General features: G+C 39.3%; 3 protein-coding genes across 5 annotated transcripts; 2 read left to right on the top strand and 1 right to left on the bottom strand.

Moving 5' to 3' along the window:
* Positions 1–462: 462 nt before the first annotated feature.
* On the bottom strand, positions 463–2,014 carry zc2hc1c (zinc finger, C2HC-type containing 1C). The gene is made up of 3 exons (XM_037746465.1): positions 1,578–2,014; positions 974–1,235; positions 463–601 (listed from the first exon to the last, which is right to left on the bottom strand). The coding sequence occupies exons 1-3, from the start codon at positions 2,012–2,014 to the stop codon at positions 497–499; spliced, it is 804 nt and encodes a 267-aa protein (XP_037602393.1). The 3' UTR covers positions 463–496.
* A 1,697-nt stretch (positions 2,015–3,711) lies between these two features.
* On the top strand, positions 3,712–6,848 carry acyp1 (acylphosphatase 1, erythrocyte (common) type). 2 transcript variants are annotated; one of them, XM_037747525.1, is made up of 3 exons: positions 3,712–3,783; positions 5,808–5,895; positions 6,438–6,848. In XM_037747525.1, the coding sequence occupies exons 2-3, from the start codon at positions 5,815–5,817 to the stop codon at positions 6,651–6,653; spliced, it is 297 nt and encodes a 98-aa protein (XP_037603453.1). In that variant the 5' UTR covers positions 3,712–3,783; positions 5,808–5,814; the 3' UTR covers positions 6,654–6,848. The 2 variants fall into 2 exon arrangements, with proteins under 2 accessions (XP_037603453.1, XP_037603452.1); XM_037747524.1 differs by lacking the exon at positions 3,712–3,783 and adding an exon at positions 4,743–4,897.
* Positions 6,849–10,350: 3,502 nt separating this feature from the next.
* On the top strand, positions 10,351–18,700 carry mlh3 (mutL homolog 3 (E. coli)). Of its 2 annotated transcripts, XM_037796758.1 has the most exons (12): positions 10,352–13,272; positions 13,401–13,502; positions 13,618–13,697; positions 13,839–13,943; positions 14,504–14,588; positions 14,664–14,732; positions 15,292–15,400; positions 17,678–17,837; positions 17,950–17,973; positions 18,076–18,154; positions 18,262–18,413; positions 18,521–18,700. In XM_037796758.1, exons 1-12 carry the CDS (start codon positions 10,641–10,643, stop codon positions 18,590–18,592), a joined length of 3,669 nt encoding a protein of 1,222 aa, XP_037652686.1. In that variant the 5' UTR covers positions 10,352–10,640; the 3' UTR covers positions 18,593–18,700. The 2 variants fall into 2 exon arrangements, with proteins under 2 accessions (XP_037652688.1, XP_037652686.1); XM_037796760.1 differs by lacking the exon at positions 13,401–13,502 and having other exon boundaries at positions 10,351–13,272.

Here is an 18,700-nt window from a genome sequence, read left to right as displayed (position 1 = left end):
TGCTCTACGGAGGAGGTGTTGGTCGGGTTCAGGAGTTCCTTAAAGTGCTCTTTCCACCGCTTGACGATATCAGTGTCATTTTCACTGTACAAACATAGTAGTTTTTAGCCCAACCATGTTGTGTTTTCCTAAACCTAACTATGCCTAAACCTAAGCACGTCTTTTTATTTACTTTACATTATTAAAGGGACTGTTTGTAAGAATCAGAAATGCTTGTTAACAGCGACACCTGTGGCCGTTAAGTCAACGAAAGTCAGCGTCGGGCTCGCGCTTGTGCTCGCTCTAAATAGACATGAACGAGCATCGCTCAAAACAGTGAGGCGACACACGTCAGCTAAAACCACAATATCACTCTATATTTCACCTGCTTGGCAGTGATGTTAGCTGACCAGACGAAGGTCTCTCCATGAATCACTGCTGATTCTAGGGGGGCGGGTTATGGAGGGCTTTGTGAGTGAGGAGAAGGACTTTGAGTTGGATCCGTTGTGGGGACAGCTCACTTGGACCATTTTGGTTGTGAGGTTCCAGCTGGGAGTCGACCCTCGTGCAGATTCCTTGTGTTTACATTGTGGTTCTGTCTTTGGTTCTTTTTCTTTAAAACCTGAATAGAAAGACATCAAAAACAGTAAATGCTTAGTTAAAATAATCAATTTAGCGGCCGAGATATTTAACTTTTAGAGCCAAAATAACTGAATCCTACATTTCCCATAATGCAACAACCAATAGTATCTTTTCATTCGACTCTCTCTATAGCTAGTAAATGCCCATGCCTTTCAAACCATACTTTGTAATGCAGGCTTTGTTATAAATTTGTAGTTTCCAAGCCCCCCCCCCCCAATGACGAGGAAACGCAAATGTACCCTGTGGTTTTTTCTTTTGGTAAACAAGATTATGTGGAACCCACTCTTAAAAAAACAATACTCCATAGAGGCACAGGTGATCAAAAACAACACAGGGTTCTTTTAACACACACCTTTATGTAAACTTGATGATACTGGCCTACCTCAGGACTCTTGCTCCTGCTGTGGGTTTTCCAGAACTGCTCTATTGCAGATCCCTTGGTCCTACTAACGTAGGAGTTGAAAACTGGACGGTGTGATTGTTTAAACTTTGTACAGATTTGGACATGCTTGTCTAATCTCTCGCTTGTAAACTTTCTGTTGCAGACTGTGCAGGGAAGGAGCTGGAGGCCGGCGTCTGTGCTGGTTTCCTGTCTGAGCTCCCTCAGCTCTGGTCTGCTGGAATGAGAAGGATGAGAAACTAGTGGAGGCTGTGGGCCCCCCGACAGCGTTCTTCCTCCTGCACCTCTGTGGTTTTCTGTCGCAGCTTTGTGAGAAGTTTTCTGTTGACTCATTTGAGGCATATCTCGTTCATCGTCAGAAATCATCTCCTTACAAGAGCTTTCCCTATATTTCTTTTCTCCTGTCCAACCTTGATCGCCCACAGAGGTTATATTTTGTTGTCTTTCTTTTGCTTTCCCTGTTCCATCCTGTGACTTCACACTTGTCTCTCCCCAAATGACGTTATCTTTCTCATCCCCTCCTTTTCTTCTTGTATGCTCCTTCACATTTTCCCACCTTGATTTGTATAGCTCTCCACTCACTTCTTTCTGAGGAACTGTGATCCGATGAGTTCCTTTATGACCTTTTCTTTGCGACTGTGCAACTTCTATTTCCCTTCTTTTCCCCCTTGCCCTTTCTTCTTCATGTGTATTCCTCATGCTGTCCTCATTCCTCTGATCTTGCGTCTTCCTAAGTTGTTTTACATCCTCCTGTCCTCTTTCTTGCATCATCATTTCTCTTCCTCTCACTGGTTCTCTCCTCTGCTGCTCAGACGGCCTGCTTTTTGTCTGAGTATTTCCCCTCTCTGCTCGTCCCCTGTCGTGCCTCTGCTCCTCACTCTTCTGGACGTCACCTGCAGCAGCGTCCCTCCGGATTTTTTGTCTTATTTTTTCCTCCACGCTCCACAGCTTCTCCTGTAGAATAAGCTGTTTTGCATGAATTGCTCTGGCCATCTGCACTTCTCCACTGGGCTGTCTGTGTGAATCTTTTCTTGGATCTCGGGATCCAGTGGTCTTTCTGATGCCATTTGAATGATGTTCTTGGGGTGACAAAGAAGCTCTTGGTTGTTTTGTAATAGTAATTTTTTCTTGGGAGTCTTGTCTCCCGGGGCTGGGAGGTCTTCTGTGGCTAACAGGCTTGTTTGGAAATGGCTGGTCTGCTCCGTCCGCTCTCCTACCAGGTACAACACCATGTTGTGCTTGAGTATAGACATTGCCGTGTCTTTTTCCTTCGATGTTGTACTGCCCTGGAGGACTGTGGCTTCTTCTTGTGTATTTGCTCATGACTTCATCTGTTGTCTTTCAGGTTTGTATTGTTGTTCCATAGATCTTTGTGAAAGACACCTGAGCCCTCCACACCAGCCAATTGTTTTTTTTCCTGTATAATTTCTAAGAAAAAAAAAAAAGCATGTCAGAACAAATAACTGGTAATGAAAAAACTATGAAGGAGTGTGCTACGAATACATTTTACAGGTCCCTAGATTGAACTTGACAATTCATTCTTGACCTTGACAACTCACTTTCGACCAAATTAAAAATGTGCTCATGCAACTGTAGATGTTTACAGTAAATGTTTACATATTCTTTACATTACATACTGTACATTTGAGACTTCTCTCGTCCATGTCGGCTTAAAAATAGATGACGTTTTTTGATGAATATCATATGGTCAAAAGCTCCAGAATATGCAAGCATGTGGACCTTGAGTGGAGATTTAGTGAACTGCCGTTTTTAAGGTCATGAGTGAACTGTAAGCTCATCTTTTAAGCCAACACGAACGAGAAATCCGAAAAGTTCTCTGAATAATGGAAACTTTGACAAAGGAACTAAGTTAATTTGCTGATTGAGACTAGAACAAGCAAGTAAGTGGATCTTGAGGGGATGTTTTTTGTTTTTTTACAAGTCTACAGATGTTTCACTTCAGAAATTCCGTAAATAAAAAGGGCAAGGTGTTAGAAACCTTTGTAATATTATACTTAAACAAAAGATAAGATAAGATAAGAGATAAGATATTCCTTTATTAGTCCTGCAGTGGGGAAATGTGCAGTGTACAGCAGCAAAGGGGATAGTGCAAAAAACAAGATGCATCAGCTAACACAGTAAAAAAAAAAGAGCTAAACAAAGTGTAACAAAATATGAACCATTTAAATAGAAGGAAGTATAACAATAGGAGCAGTATATACAGTATTGACAATAAAAAGACTATTAACAAAATTGCACAAGTGGAAAAAGATGTTGCACAGTGAGAATGAAATGAAATTCCACCTGAAAATATTGCACAGTATGAATAACACCTGAGTAGTAATAATGATAATGATATTGCACATGTCATAATGCAGTATAATGCAGTTATAAACATAGCTGACATGGCATTTCTTGTTTTCCCTTGCTATCCAAATGATGAAGGTCAATGTCAGAAAAAAACACTTAAACATTTACTTACCTTTTGAATGTCTGAATTGAAAGTAACGTTGAGCAAAATGATAAAGAAGTAACGCTGAGTTTAGCTATCTATCTACAGATAAAGTCACTCAGGGAAGGCCATAATAAAGGTTGCGACTCCTTTTCCCAACGTTTACATTCGTTGCCTAGAAACCAAATGTGTCGGGTGTCCTCTGATTGGTCCACTGAACCGACGTCACTTCCTGTAGCAGAGACCCGGATGTTTTGAAGTGGAGATCCTGAGCTGGAGAGTCAATTCAACACTTCATAACTATAATCAGGTAAATTATATTACAGACAATAACGAGCTGTCATGTAATCATAAAGGGGGCATTCCGTCGAGTCGGTGTCTTCTCTGTCCCCATAACATTTCCTGCTTAAATATGCACCAAAAGTATCTGTTTAACAGGCTATATTAGGCCTATATATATATATATATATATATATATATATATATTTATATATATTTATATATATATATATATATATATTATATATCCATATATATATATGTGTATATGATAAGAATATGTATCATATATATATATGATATATATGTATGATGTATATGTATTTATATAATATTTATGATATGAATATACATGATATATGTGATATATATGATATATATATGATCATATATATATATATATATTTGATTATATATATATATAAATATATATGATCATATATATGATATATGATACATATATATGATCATATATATGATACATGATACATATATATATGATCATATATATGATACATGATACATATATATATGATCATATATATATATATCATATATATCACATATATATATGTGATATATATGATATATATATGATATATGATACATATATATGATACATATATGATATATATGTGATATATATTATATATATGATCATATATGATATATATGATCATATATATATATATACAGTATATCATATATATATATGATCATATATATATATACAGTATATATATATATATATATATATTATCAAGCAAAATGTCCTGCACTTTGTCCTAATTGCAATTTGAAGATACACTATGTAAAACCTTAACAAAAACTACCTAGACTACACTAAAAATAGTATTTTATAGAAATAGAATCCTTCAGAAATCTTTTTATTATTATTATTGTGTGACTCTACATCCCATTTAGACACACAAATACATTTTATCATTGGAAATGCATAAGATGTCAGATAACATGCACATTTTAGTCCCCCAGGTTTTCCTTCACTCAGTCCTGTTACCATGACAATAGCCCCCCCCCACCAGTCACATGATCAACCGGAAGTAGCGTCATTTGAGTCACCGGATGACCATGGGAAGACCAAAGCTAGTTTTCTCACTTTATTTTCTGTATTTTTTAATAATATTGTAAGTATGACTGAGAATTTCAATCTCAACGTACAGTTCTTTTACATAGATTATCTCTTAGATGTTGTGTTTTTGTTGTTTTTGTTTTTGATAAACCACATGCAAGTGTTCTCATGCTATTAGCATTGATGTCATGTGGCTACAGTTCATGTATCTGCTAATGCTGTGCTAAAAACACCTGTTTCTTGTTTTAGATAGATAGATAGATAGATAGATAGTAACTTTATTGATCCAAAGGGAAATTTCCAGCATCACAGTTCCAAAGTGCAAAACATGTTAGTAAAAAGGCAGTAAAAAAGTTAGTAGTACAAAAAACAAAGTACAAAAAAATATACCAGATATAAAAATACCAGGAGATGAAGAAAACTGTGAAAACTGAATATAGTGCAGGGTAACAACTGTGATACAGGACTATTAAAAAAGTGAATATAGTGCAGAAGAGACTGTTAAAAATGAATATAGTGCAGGGTAACTCCAGTAGCTTAGTCTATGAAAGTGCACTGAGTGCATTATTATCTATCCTGCAGACCGTCCTCCTTTGTCCCTCCTTTGTCCCCCCCTCCCTAGAGAAGTGTTGTACAGTTTATGTTACATTCAGTCTGGTGACTAATATGAACCATCTTCCTTTTATAAAAAACTTGTAAAAAAATAAATAAAATGCCCTGAGATAGACCATTACACATTTTGAGTAGTTAAATATGCGTGTAATTAGATATAGTAAAAGTTGAATTTTTCAAAATTACAACATGCAAATGGATGCTAATTATTCAAGTTGCAAGTAATTATTAATACATTGTGTTTGCATAGCTTGTAGCTATAATGTAACAGCCCCTGCGATGCATTATGGGTTCCTAACAATAACACACAACACAGCACCCAAGTAGTTACTGTCTTGTTTCTCCTTTTCTAGGTCCACTATGTGCAACGAAGACCTAATTTCAGTGGATTATGAGATTTTTGGCAGAGTGCAAGGTGTATTTTTTCGGAAATACACTCAAGTGAGTTTGACAGTGATATAAAGTTAGCCTACACATGCACAGTCAATCAGTTAATCTTATTTCAAGATACAATAACTAGCTTTTTCTAGAGTTTTAACCGCATCTCATGGTTATGCTGTTTGAGTTTACTCAGTTAATTATCATCGATGGTGATTAAAAACTGAGGAAGGCCACGAGATGTAATTAAAAGCTCATGAAAAGCTAGTAAGTGGACCTTGAATTTTCATGCTCTAAGTCTTAAAGCCTATCCAACATGAGAAAAATAGTGCTTTTTTTAACATTAAAGTATGTAAACATGTTCTAGTCTAAACCCCAAATACAAATGGGAACCTGAAAATGAGCATAATACATCTTGTTTAACACAAATGTTTATTTTCTTTGAGTTGGAAAATTACAAGCAGCCTATACTGTATATAATGCTCAGAGATCTAATATTACATCCTGTACAATGTATCTTAACTAATATATTCCCATGACAGCCCTACTCTCCATTAGTAGCAAATCACTGCTATTTTTGTAATCCACTGTGTTTCATTTTCCAGGCAGAAGGGAAGAAGCTTGGCCTGGTGGGATGGGTCCAAAACACAGGTGCAGGAACCGTTCAGGGGCAGCTACAAGGCCCACGAAGCAAAGTGACAGAAATGCAGGAATGGCTGAAATCCACCGGGAGCCCCAAGTCACACATAACCAAGGCCGAGTTCAAGAACGAGAAAACGGTCGATAGCCTAGAACATTCATCCTTTAAGATAGTAAAATAAAGTAACCCACAGATTTTGCTTGTAATATTAACTTTAATGCAGATGTTTTATTTATTTAGTATTTTCTATTAGTTGGAAGGCAGCTCAAGTAATGAATTGAAAAGATGTGTTTATTTTATGTCTCCTTAACATCTACACAATAAGTCAATATGGAATTACATTAATAAATGGAAAAATTCCTTCCAGCCTGCTTCACACTGTTTTTGTTTTATTGTAGCAACGTCAATAAGGGAATATTTGATGAGGTGACCACATTGTTTAACAGAGACTGTTAACAGATTGTAAATCTGTTTTGAAGGGGGCATTTGCAAACAAGCCAGCAGACATCCTGCTGAACAAACAGGCAGTGGAATGACCTTGAAATCTGTCACCGCCGTCTTCGTCAGCCTCCACAAAGACAGACTGAAGGAGTCTGAGGGGAGCCTGATGAATGACTAAATACTCATGAGAATGCTGCTGCCCTCCTTCGGAAAGGACTGAGCTCTGCGGGTGGCTGTGGAGAAACACTGACAAAATAGCCAAAGAAGTATAATCAATTTGTCCTCAATTTGTGTTAACTTCATGAATCAGGAAAATACTAATGAAGAAAGTCACTGATGATGTCACAGGCCCAACAAACTAGACTTGCCAAGAGGTATAGAGGGAGGAGACATGGCATACAAAATTAAAATTTGAACACTTTGAATTGGAACTTGGAATTGGATATATTGACTTGTATGTAGGAAAGAAAGCAGTACATAAAGACAAAATATAACATAAACCATAAATGTAATCTGGAGGGATTAATAAGAGTGAAGAAGATTTTTTCTAGCCTCTATAAATTAGTGTTAAACCTGCAGTAGGCAGAATGTTTTTGGCATCATTGGGCAAAAATTCCATAATAACCTTTCAACATATTGTAATTCAAGTTTTCTGAGAGAAAACTAGACTTCTGCACTTCCTCATGGCTCTGTTTTCTGGCTTTAGAAAATCTAGCCCGTGACGGTAGACTTTGGCCAATCACAGGTCATTTCAGTGAGAGGGAGCGTTCCTATTGGCTGTTCATTCAACGGCGGCAGCTGTCAATCACTCACGAACTCCGATAAAACAGTCAAACAAAGCAGCGCTGATCAAATATGAATTAATATTTATATATGCTGCGGCTGGTGGGCGGTGCTTGGTATTTCCTCAACTGTTATCAACATGGCTGCCGGGTCACAAACTTTCTCATTTTGCAGCTAAACAGTACACTACAAGATGTTTCTGAAAACGTTTGAGGCGAGAAATAGGCATTACAGTAACATAATATTGATTCACATTTGATCAATGCTGCCTAGTTTGACCGATTGATCAGAGTTTGCGAGTGATTGACAGCTGCTCCGAGACGACAGGCTCCAGCTCAGCTCTGATTGGTTGTTTTCCTCCGGTCTGTGAATTCTTGCAGATGCCGTTAGGAGCACCGGAGGACACCGAAGGACCATGATTTTTTTCAGATTACCTGTCTCATGCTCTACTGTCAGGATATAATGACTATTTTATAAAAAACTGTTTTTAATCATATTTGCTCCAATTCTATCTACTGCAGCTTTAACTGACAATTTAACAAACTTTAACTTGCCTCAAACTGATACACTGACAATGGGAGGGAAACAAATGATGGACATTGTTGCATGTGAAAAGACCCTGGGAAAATTGTATGGGACAATGGGACTGCTTTAGTGGATATATGCCCGGAGGGAGTAACCTAACCTTGACATGAATCTGATGGTTTGGTACAGTACATCTGTAATTGTTGCCATGTACCAATGCCAACCACATTATTTAACCAAATAACTGCCTTTTTTATATCTATGTCTGTTTTGTTTCCTGCCTGTTTTTTTTTCTCCTTTTTTTTAACTTAGTTTTTATTGCAGTTTCAGCAACTTATACAATCAACATCACATTCTTTCCTGCTGTATTCTCATTTTACAGCTGTCTCTTTGTTTTTACACAAAATTTCACAACTTAAAACAAGGGGGAAAGAGAAAACACAAAAAAACAAAACAAGACTTCATCTTAAACTATAATTTCAAATGAATTCAGAGAAAAAGGGAGGACACATACTTAAACAATCCAAAGAATTAAAATGAAATAAAGTAAAATAAATAAATTTGAATAAAAATAAATGTGGTGAAGGGTCAGAGGTCAGGGAGGGGAAGGGTGTGTGCTGTATGTGTTGTATGGGTGTGTGTATGTGCTTAGAGAGATGACATGGATCAGGAAGACAGAGATACAAGTATGATCCAGAATATATAAAAATATTCAGATCACCGATCACTGTATTAGTATGATCATGGCAGGGCTCCACCTTTTAATAAATGTGTCTTTTTGGAGTCTTAGGGAATAGGTCATTTGTTCCTTTTTTTCTTTTTTGTTGGATATTCTTTTATGAAATTCACTAAAACTTTAAATTGAAAATACAGGGATAATACAATGACAGTAAACGAAAAACTGTGGGGGAGTCAGTAAACACATGAGATAGCATCCTCCGTCCACTAGGTGGCGGTATGCACAGTTAAAGCTGGCTGCTATGTGCCATATAGTGATGGGAATTACAGCTCTTTTTAGTGATCCAGATTATTTGGCTCAGCTCATCAAGAAGAGCCGGCTCTTTCGGCTCCCAAGCGGCTCTTCATTTTACCACTTCTGCCTTTTATTATTCAGCCAAATTTAGCGCTGTTTTGGCCTATGATTAGTAAGTGTGCACATATATCACTTAAATTATTCAATTTAATTATACTAAACCTTATAATTTCCAGAATACCATAATTTTACATGCTGCTTCATTTCCGACTGCATTCTGACTCCTCTCTCTTTCTCTCCTCCTCTCCCTCCTGCTCTGTAACTGTAGACTGTCAGCGCACTGCGCACCCTCCGCCCCTCCCTGCTTGATAGTATGATCCTTGTCTGTCATCACCTAATTGGTCGCACAGACATCATTAACACAACATTCAGTCACAGTCAGTGCATGGAATGGACTGTCATTCTGCCTTGAATTAATTTAAAAACAATTTAAAAAACGGCTCTCGGACGGGAGCCGGCTCTTACGGTACGTGTCCACAGGGGCGTTTTTTATTGCGAGGGGACGCGACGCTTCCCAACATTGGACGCTTGGTGGGCTGTCACTAGACACAAGGCTGTCCCCACCTGATTGGACGAAAGCTTTCCCTCCATTGGCTGCTGCTGCTCTCAGCTTTCAACCGGAAACAGTATGGCGGCTCGTCTGGAAACTTTCTTCTCTTATTTCACGAAAATAGTTCACCGAAATGTGTTTCTGAAAACATTTGGGGGGAGAAATATTCCGTGCAGTTGCCGAATCTGTCTTTATTTTGGATCGAAAACATTTATTTTAAAAGATTCTCGGGAGTTACGAGAGGCGGCGAGTCGCGTCGGACGCCCGTGATTTGCATAAAGTAGACTAGCCCTCAACTTTATGCAAATAAGGAACGGGCGTCGTGACGCTGCGTTTCTCGGATCGCGACGCCACGCTACCAGAATGCATTGCGCGGATGCTTACATAGACAATGAATTGGGAGCGTGGAAATAACGGAGCCTGTGGACACGTACCATTATCGTTCACTTAAAAGAGCCAGCTCTTTGAACCGGCTCGTTCGCCACCAACACATCACTAGTTGCTAGGTGCCATACGTCATCCACACCGGAAGATGGCACTGTTAGCTTCGGCTGTTAGCTCCTGCGGTCATCTCTTGTTGCTCCACGTTGACTGTAAACAGTAGCTAAAGTTGGATTTTAGCATGGATTTCGATAGTTTATTTTAATTATTTAATTTAAGAAGCAGTTTTTATCGACTTTTTAGGTCAGAAATGTGTCGTTGGAGCTCATGGAAGTAGCTAGCGTTAAACTAATGCTAGTGGACGGTAGCTAGTTACCTAGCAACGGCCAACCTCAAGCCAGCTGGCTGACGTTAGTTTATCTCTGTGTAGTGATAATGTAAGAGACCTGACTTTAATGAACACAATGATTAAGTGTTTGTCTAAAGAGGTTCAAGGGAAACTTCGCTCTGGTGTGGCTCTCCCGTCCCTTCAGCAGTGTGTCGAGGAGCTCATCCTGAACAGCATCGATGCCGAGGCGACCTGTGTGGGAGTCAGGATGGACATGGAGGCGTTCAAAGTCCAGCTGATCGACAACGGTGCTGGGATAAACGCTGAGGACATGGAGAACGTGGGAAACAGATACTACACAAGCAAATGCAGCTCTGTCGAAGACCTGGACAACCTCAGGTGGTATGGTTTCAGAGGAGAAGCCCTGGCGAGTATAGTGTCTCTAGCTACACTAGTTGAAGTCTCATCCAGGACCAGATGTTCAGTGAAAACTCTCGTCAAGATCTTCAAGGATGGCAAGGGCATGGATGTGTTTGAAGCAGACACTGCTCGACCCTCTGCAGGGACAACTGTTGTCATTTGTAACTTCCTCCACAACATGCCAGTCAGGAGGAAGAGGATGGATGCTGTCCTGGAGGGGGAGAGGATCAGACACAGAGTTGAGGCTATTTCTCTGATGCACCCCTCTGTGTCTTTCACCCTGAAGAATGACTGCACAGGAGCCATGATGGTGCAGCTTCCTAAAGCCAGAAACACCTACCACAGGTTTGTTCAGATACACAGCCTCGGCAGAGCACAGAAACTTGGAGAAGTCAGCTACAGGCACGGACAGTTTGAAGTGATGGGTCACATAGGCAGAGAAGGCCACTACAACAACAGCCTACAGTTCCTGTATGTGAATGACAGACTGCTTCTTAAAACACGGATACACAAGCTCCTGAACTTTCTCCTACGCAGACTGAGCGGTTCAAATCAGAAAAATGACAGTCCAGACGGGCAGTCTGCCATCAGGAGCCCAAAGCACAAGCGAAGCCAAGAGCTGCATGGAGTATACATCATCAATATAAAATGCTCTTACTCAGAGTATGACATATGTCTTGAGCCTGCCAAAACTCTAATAGAGTTCAAAGATTGGGATGGCATTTTGCTATGTATGGAAGAGGCAGTGAAAACGTTCCTGAGCAGGGAGAACTTGGTGACTGTGATTTCTCAAGATGACTTGGACAGTGTACCTCCCGAAGCGTTTGGCGTTCACCATACAGACCAAGAGGGGCATAACTCAGGCAATGGTGGCCTAACAACTAGCAGTGCCCCCACACTAGATTGCAGTATTGGAATGAAACTGGCATCTCATCCTGTTCATCGAAAGCGCAAAGATGTCTGTGAGGACAATGATAATTCGCAGGAGTCCAGTCAGATGGAGTGCAAAGAAGAGGCTGAACAACAGGGGAAGCAAAAGATGAATGCAAATGAGTTGGAGAAGATAAAAAGTGAAGGAAGTGTAAACAAAGAATATAGATCTGAGCCACTGTGTGATCCCGCTAGACCTGAAGCTACATCTGATAATAACATTACTGAAGAAGAGGAGCCAACATTCAGTGAAGCCGAAGAAGGCTCCCAAATGTTATGTATGTCAAGTTCAGTCAGACAACTAGAAAGTGAAAAGCTGGAACTCTTGAAAGAAAAAGAGATACCATTAAACAATACTACCTCAACCAGCAACGTGACTTCACTAGATGGCATCACTCAACTAATTCAGCCTGATATAGAAAGTACTGAGCAAATACTACCTGACTGCCAGGGTGCAACAGGACATGAATATACTTTAGTAAGTAACAGAAAGATCACTCTGTGTGATCCATACATTCATGAAACTCTGATGACTCAGGACCTGCCCCAAATCAACAAGTCAGTATTTCATCAGCAAATATTAGCGCAGAAATGTGAAGAGAGTTCCTTTGCATCAAAACGCAAGATCTCACTGGAAGCAGGCTATGATCGAACTTGTCAGAAACAACACTTCAATCCTATCATTCCCTCAAAGATTCCCAGAATTTCAACTCATCAAAAGTTGTTTTTATGTAAAGAGTCTGGATCCCTTGAAAAGTTTCGGAGAATATATGGTAAATCGGATGAACTGAAATTACCCTCTCAACAGACTCATCAAGAGAATAATAGAGGACTTCCTCAGACAGACAGTTTTGTGTTGAATTCCCAGAATGTGTTGGTTTGCCAGAAAGATCAGCAAGATGGTGGTGTTACAGAAACAGAAAAAGAGGAGACACGGAGAAGCCTCCAAAGCCCACCAACCATCTCAGCGTTCACCAAGTTAAAATCGGTCTCATTGCAGAATACAGGCAAAAAATCTTTGGCAGCTAAACTTTGCCATTTGAAACACCACAAGACAGACAATTTAAAAGTGTTACCACACCTGTCCAGGACCACCTCACAGGACAACACTTGTCTCAGTAGCGGTAATGATGGCGCCCAAGACAGCATTAACAACGAGAATCACTGTGACACTGCACTGAATCCTGATCCAGTCACAGGTTGCAGCCCAAATCCTCTGCTGGCTGAGAGGGAAGAGGCTACAGCATCAGGCAACTGGCTTCATCACTACGACACATCTGTGGGAAAGACAGTTTATGTCAACAAAGTGACCGGGCTCAGCCGATATGAAGACCCACATACCGAAGAAACACAAGTGCGCTGCACATCTGATGTCACCAATATGGCAGTTAGCGTCATCTCTGAAATGGGTGAGTTAGCAGTTTTTTTTCTGTGATTATTGTTAGGTTATGTTAACATGATAGGAACTGGAAGTAGTACTCAACATTAACCAAGAATCCCTTCACTGCCACCATTGTTCCTGTTCCTTAAACTGTAGGGATGGAATACAGATGTTACCCATTTCAGGTGGATCTAGTGTTGCCCTTCCTACCTAAATCCAGGACAGAAAGAGTGATTAGTTCAGGGCTTGATGACAGAGGTACCCCACCCAAAGACAGATCAGATTGTAGACTATAGGGAGCCAAAACACACAAAATATACACAAATGATATTGGCTTATTTGTGTTCATGTATAATCTTGTTTGTCTTAACAGATGCCAATGTTGAGAGCTCCAACTCACTCACTTCGTTGTACTCAAAATGGAATAATCCTGTGTTTGTCCGACCTCCTACGGTAAACATAACTTGTGTGTTTACTTTGTAAGGATTTAATTTTTTTCTACTTGTTTTGTTCTACAGTTTAGTGTCTTAATACAGTTGGATATTTTATACTGTTTTTAATGATGCATTAATATGAACTCTACTGTGCCGACAGGTTGGTGTGGACATAACAAGCGGGCAAGCTGACGAATTGGCTGTCAAGATCCACAACATCCTGTTTCCATACCGTTTTTCTAAGGCCATGATTCACTCAATGAAGGTAAATTTCTCTTTTGGTTTTGTAGGAGCCAAAATGTGTGTTTAGCCTTTATTGTTTATTATAACTTGTTTAGGCTGCACACGTTCTTTTTGGTTACTGTCATTTCCGGTATTTAGCACAGGGGTGTGGTTTTCACTTTATTTACCTGTGCACTTGGATGGCGGGATTCAGACAAAGATGGTTAAGGTTACGTTACATCACCTACTTTCGTTATACCAGTTAGCCTAATTCTTTTCATTTAATAAACACATCTGGACGTGGATTTCTTAATACGGGTCACAGTAAAGAACCTACTTAGCCTCTTAGTGGCTTTTTGATTGATAGTAGTTGCTACAATTTAATCACCAGAAAATATCGGAGTCTTGCTCACCCTCTTTGTCTGAATCCCGCCGTCCAAGTGCAAAGGTAAATAAAGTGAAAACCACACCCCTGTGCCAATTACCGGAAATGATAGTAACCAAAAAGAACATGTGCAGCCTAAATAAAATGTTCTTTATAATGCTTCGGCCATGTAACCTTTATTGATGTTATGAAGTAATTGCTATTTAATTACCTTTTAGGTTATTCATCAGGTGGATAAGAAGTTTCTTGCATGTCTTATCAATACAAGAGATGAAGAGCCTGCAGCACCCACTGAAACTGAAGGTATAGACAGGAATTTTACAGTTTTGTCATTTGTTGTTTCATTAGCATCTCATGCTCTAACATTTAAAACCCCAGGAAACCTTCTGGTGCTGGTGGATCAACACGCTGCACACGAGAGAGTTCGACTAGAGAATCTCATTGCAGGTAATAAAAACAAATGCACAATTCACAATATATTGAGAATGGAATGTTAAAGAGGACCTATTATGCTTTTATGCTGTTTCCCTTTCCTTTACTGTGTTATATAGTTTTTTTTGTGCATGTAAAAAGTCTGCAAAGTTACAAAGCCTAACGTCCGCACCAAAGGGAGTTACTCTCCCCCACAGCAACACTGCTCCTGAACTGCCTGAAACATCTTGCTTGAAGTCCTGCTTTTTATTAAATAACATGGTGATGTCACCAAGTAATACATTTGCATAATACCTGCCTAGCGCCTAGTTTGGCACGCCCTCAAACAAAGCTAGTTAGAACGGAGCTGGAGCGGAGTCACAACAGTGGGCCAGCTGACCAATCAGAGCAGACTGGGCTTTTCACCAGTACGAGAAAGTGTTTTTTGAACATTAAAGCATGTACACTTTCTAGTAGAAACCCCAAATACAAGTATGTACCTAAAAATAAGCATAATAGGTCCTCTTTAAATTAACAATGCTGTTGTTGGGACCCTGATGTGATACCACAGTCATAACTGTATGTCCTGTCATAGATTCCTATGAGGATGACCCAGGTGCTCCAGGGGAGAGACGTCTGTGTTCATCAACCATTTTGCCACCTCTCGAGATCAGTGTAACAGAAGAAGAGCAAAGGCTGCTCAGGTGTGTTTTACTATATCTACAGTGCAACGAGCAAATGGGAATACCTGTAAAACCAGTACACTTGCTTAAAGGCAGATACTACTGACTTTGAAAATATGATTATGTTAAGTGAGTATGGCTAAAGAAATTTGATCCAGTAATAATTAAACATGCGAGTGTCACTCTAAGTGGCATGTCCATTAGAGTTGGTACTCCTTGACTAAAGAATTTTTTTAATTGATGAACACTCAACTGTACGATTTTGTTGACTAATCGTTTAGTTGATTCAATCGACAGATCTGTAAAACAGAGTTTCTCTACAAGGAATCATGCAAACACATGACTTTAAATCTTGTGTTTACCAGAGATATGCTCATAAGTTTCTTGGAAATAAGTCATTCTGCAAGAAAAAGCGTAAAAATCGACTAATCTACTAGGGCTGCAACTCGATTATTTTAGTTGTCGATTAATCTGTCAATTATTTCCTTGATAAATCGATTAGTTGTTTGGTCTATAAAATGTCGATCAGTGATTCCCAAAGCCCATGATGACGTCCTCAAATGTCGTGTTTTGTCCACAACTCAAAGAGAATTTTCTTTTTTATTACGCAAACTGATTAATTGATTATCAAAATAGTTGCAGATTAATTAATAGTTGACAACTAATCGATTAATCTTTGCAGCTCTATAATCAACTAAAGAAATCTTCGATGAATCGACGAAGACTAAAACGACAGATTTGTCAGGTAACAGACTAAGAGGAGGCAGCCCTAGATAGTGCTGTAATGATGCTGGGGAAATGCCTTCATGTTGGCCCTCTCTTGCTGTATGTTGTCCCAAGATTCAGCACCATATAGATTTTGAAAGTTTTATTTGAAACTGCAGGCCATGATTTTCAAAAATGATAAGCCTCGCTTAGCCTAGCACATCTCATGTGAAGATATATCTCCGTCAGTAAGTAAGTCAGCGTTGGATTTTTGAGGAGAGAATGCTGAGAATTTGAGGGAAATAGTTTACATTTTTTACTTTTCTTTGAGAGGCTCGATGAATAGTTAGTTAGATAACTTGTCTTCTGTATTCAGGAACCACGGCCTGTATGTTGTTGAAGGTGTTTAGGATACACAGGGTTTTTACTTTGGTGTGATGGCAGTGTCATTGCTTGATGGATTTACATACCCTGCATTTGGCCTTAAACTTGTTGAGGTTTGCGCGACCCCGGATGTCTTCTCTATAAAACAACCGAGACACCCAGCAGCAGATTTTGGCAATGAGGTGAAGGATGGTAGCAATAAAGATGACAAAAAGGGTGGGTGCAGTGATGCAGCCTCATTTCATCCCCTGTCTTAACCCAGAGCTGCTGCGTAGCACTTTGGCACCCATGCCATCATTCAGTAGCGTCAGCCCTCTGTTGGTGTGGCAGCCTGTATTAACAGTAGAGTGTACACCATCAAAAATGTGTTTAATCTCTTTGAATTAAATACAAAGGTTGTATTTTGTTCACTGTATTTTTCTTGCAATTGGAACACCGTCAAAAAAAGCACATCAGCTGTCAGACAACGGAAGGAGTCAATTCTTTAGCAAGCGACACACACAGTCTCTCACCTAAGAAGCATATTGTCATCCTTCAACTTACATCCTCCAAACCAGAATTATATTTATTTTAGTTACATTTAGCGACTTTTTAGCAACCGCCTTTTTTAAGACACATAAAGGCTATAAAATTGTATTGATGTATTATATATTGAAGAACAAAACTCTTCAGCTTGTGTTAATCACAGACTTTATTTCAGGCAGCTAACTAAAAACCTGTTAAAAAAACCCGACTTCCAGACGAGGGAACCGGAAGTGCTAAAATGTAAACTCATTTCCGGGTTTTAGGACTCATTCCTGTAGCACTCTATTAAAACATCATAATATATATGACAGTATATACAACAATAGAGATCTATGTACTGCGTTACAGAGAAGCAAATTCAAAAGCAAGTGCAGTGATCAGAAACTATCGCTTGTAAAGAGTTATTAAATCTTTCCTGTGGCTAAGCTCTAAATCTTTTAAACCAACTTTCACATTCACAGTTTTTTAATTTGTTTGCACCACACAGCTTTTTTAGCTCTTAAATTCTTTGTTTAATTCTTTGACTATTCTGAATTGTGACATCTACTTCAGCTGACAATCTTGACACTGAGTTGTTGTTTTTTCAAACTTGATTATTTCATACCGTGGACATTGTTACATTGTCATTATTGTTGAGCAGTGTTTTCTGTATTTCTAATGTATGTTGGACCCTTCCTCTTACAGGTCTTGTCAGTCACATTTGCGGACTTTGGGCCTGGGAGTGAAGTTCTCACAGGCAGCCGATCCACACGTTTTTGTGGGGAAGGTACCGCTGTGCTTCATGGAAAAGGAGAGCAATGAGCTCAGGCGGGGGAGACCATCTGTTATCAAGCCTATTGTTGCAGTAAGACTTCTGAAACCTCCGTATTAAGACCATCTATTATATCACTCATTGCCAAGTGTTAGTTTTAAAATGATATCCCTTTATGCTTACCATTTTGCTTTTTTTCAATCAGGAGTATCTTCAAGAGCAGATTGAGGTAAGCTTGGAAATGTCTTTACAGCCCCTAAAACTTTTTGTGGAGAGAAAATATCTTATCACTCATAAAGGGTAACGTATTATTTCTTAATCTTTGTCTCAGTTACTCCGCTCAACTGGTAGAGTGAGAGGAACTCTGCCTCTAACTGTGCTGAAGGTGCTAGCCTCCCTAGCTTGCCATGGTAAGGTTAAATTACTTCTCTCCATCCATTTTTTGTGCATTGATGATTCAATAAATTGCAGTTTCACACTGAAATCTCATACAAAGCACATGTATTGCATTAAACAGGTGCCATCAAATTCAATGACAGCCTGAGTAGAGATGAATGCTGCAGCTTAGTGGCATCCTTGTCCTCCTGCCAGCTGCCCTTCCAGTGTGCCCACGGCCGTCCATCCATTGCTCCCTTAGTAGACACCCTCCATTTGGACAAAGACGACAAGGTACCAGAATGGAAGAGCACATCTGAACTAAATGCATAATATGTTCTATTTAAGGCATGTTATAGCACAGCAATCTGATGGTGACTAAGCATTGTTGTCCCCTGCAGGAATTACAGAAACCAAACCTCCAAAAGCTGAGAAGAATGCATAAAGCATGGGAACTATATGGAAATGGATAAGTGGGTGTGTATTTTATTTTAAATGTGTAGTTTATTGTCAACAAAATGAATTGTAACTCATAAAAATGATTTTATTAAATTGCTCAAATAATCAAATTCCTCCCCAAA

The sequence above is a fragment of the Sebastes umbrosus genome, chromosome 16 (assembly GCF_015220745.1).
Source record: "Sebastes umbrosus isolate fSebUmb1 chromosome 16, fSebUmb1.pri, whole genome shotgun sequence".
NCBI classification, from domain to species: Eukaryota; Metazoa; Chordata; class Actinopteri; order Perciformes; family Sebastidae; genus Sebastes; species Sebastes umbrosus.
This window is presented reverse-complemented; position numbering and strand designations above follow the sequence as displayed.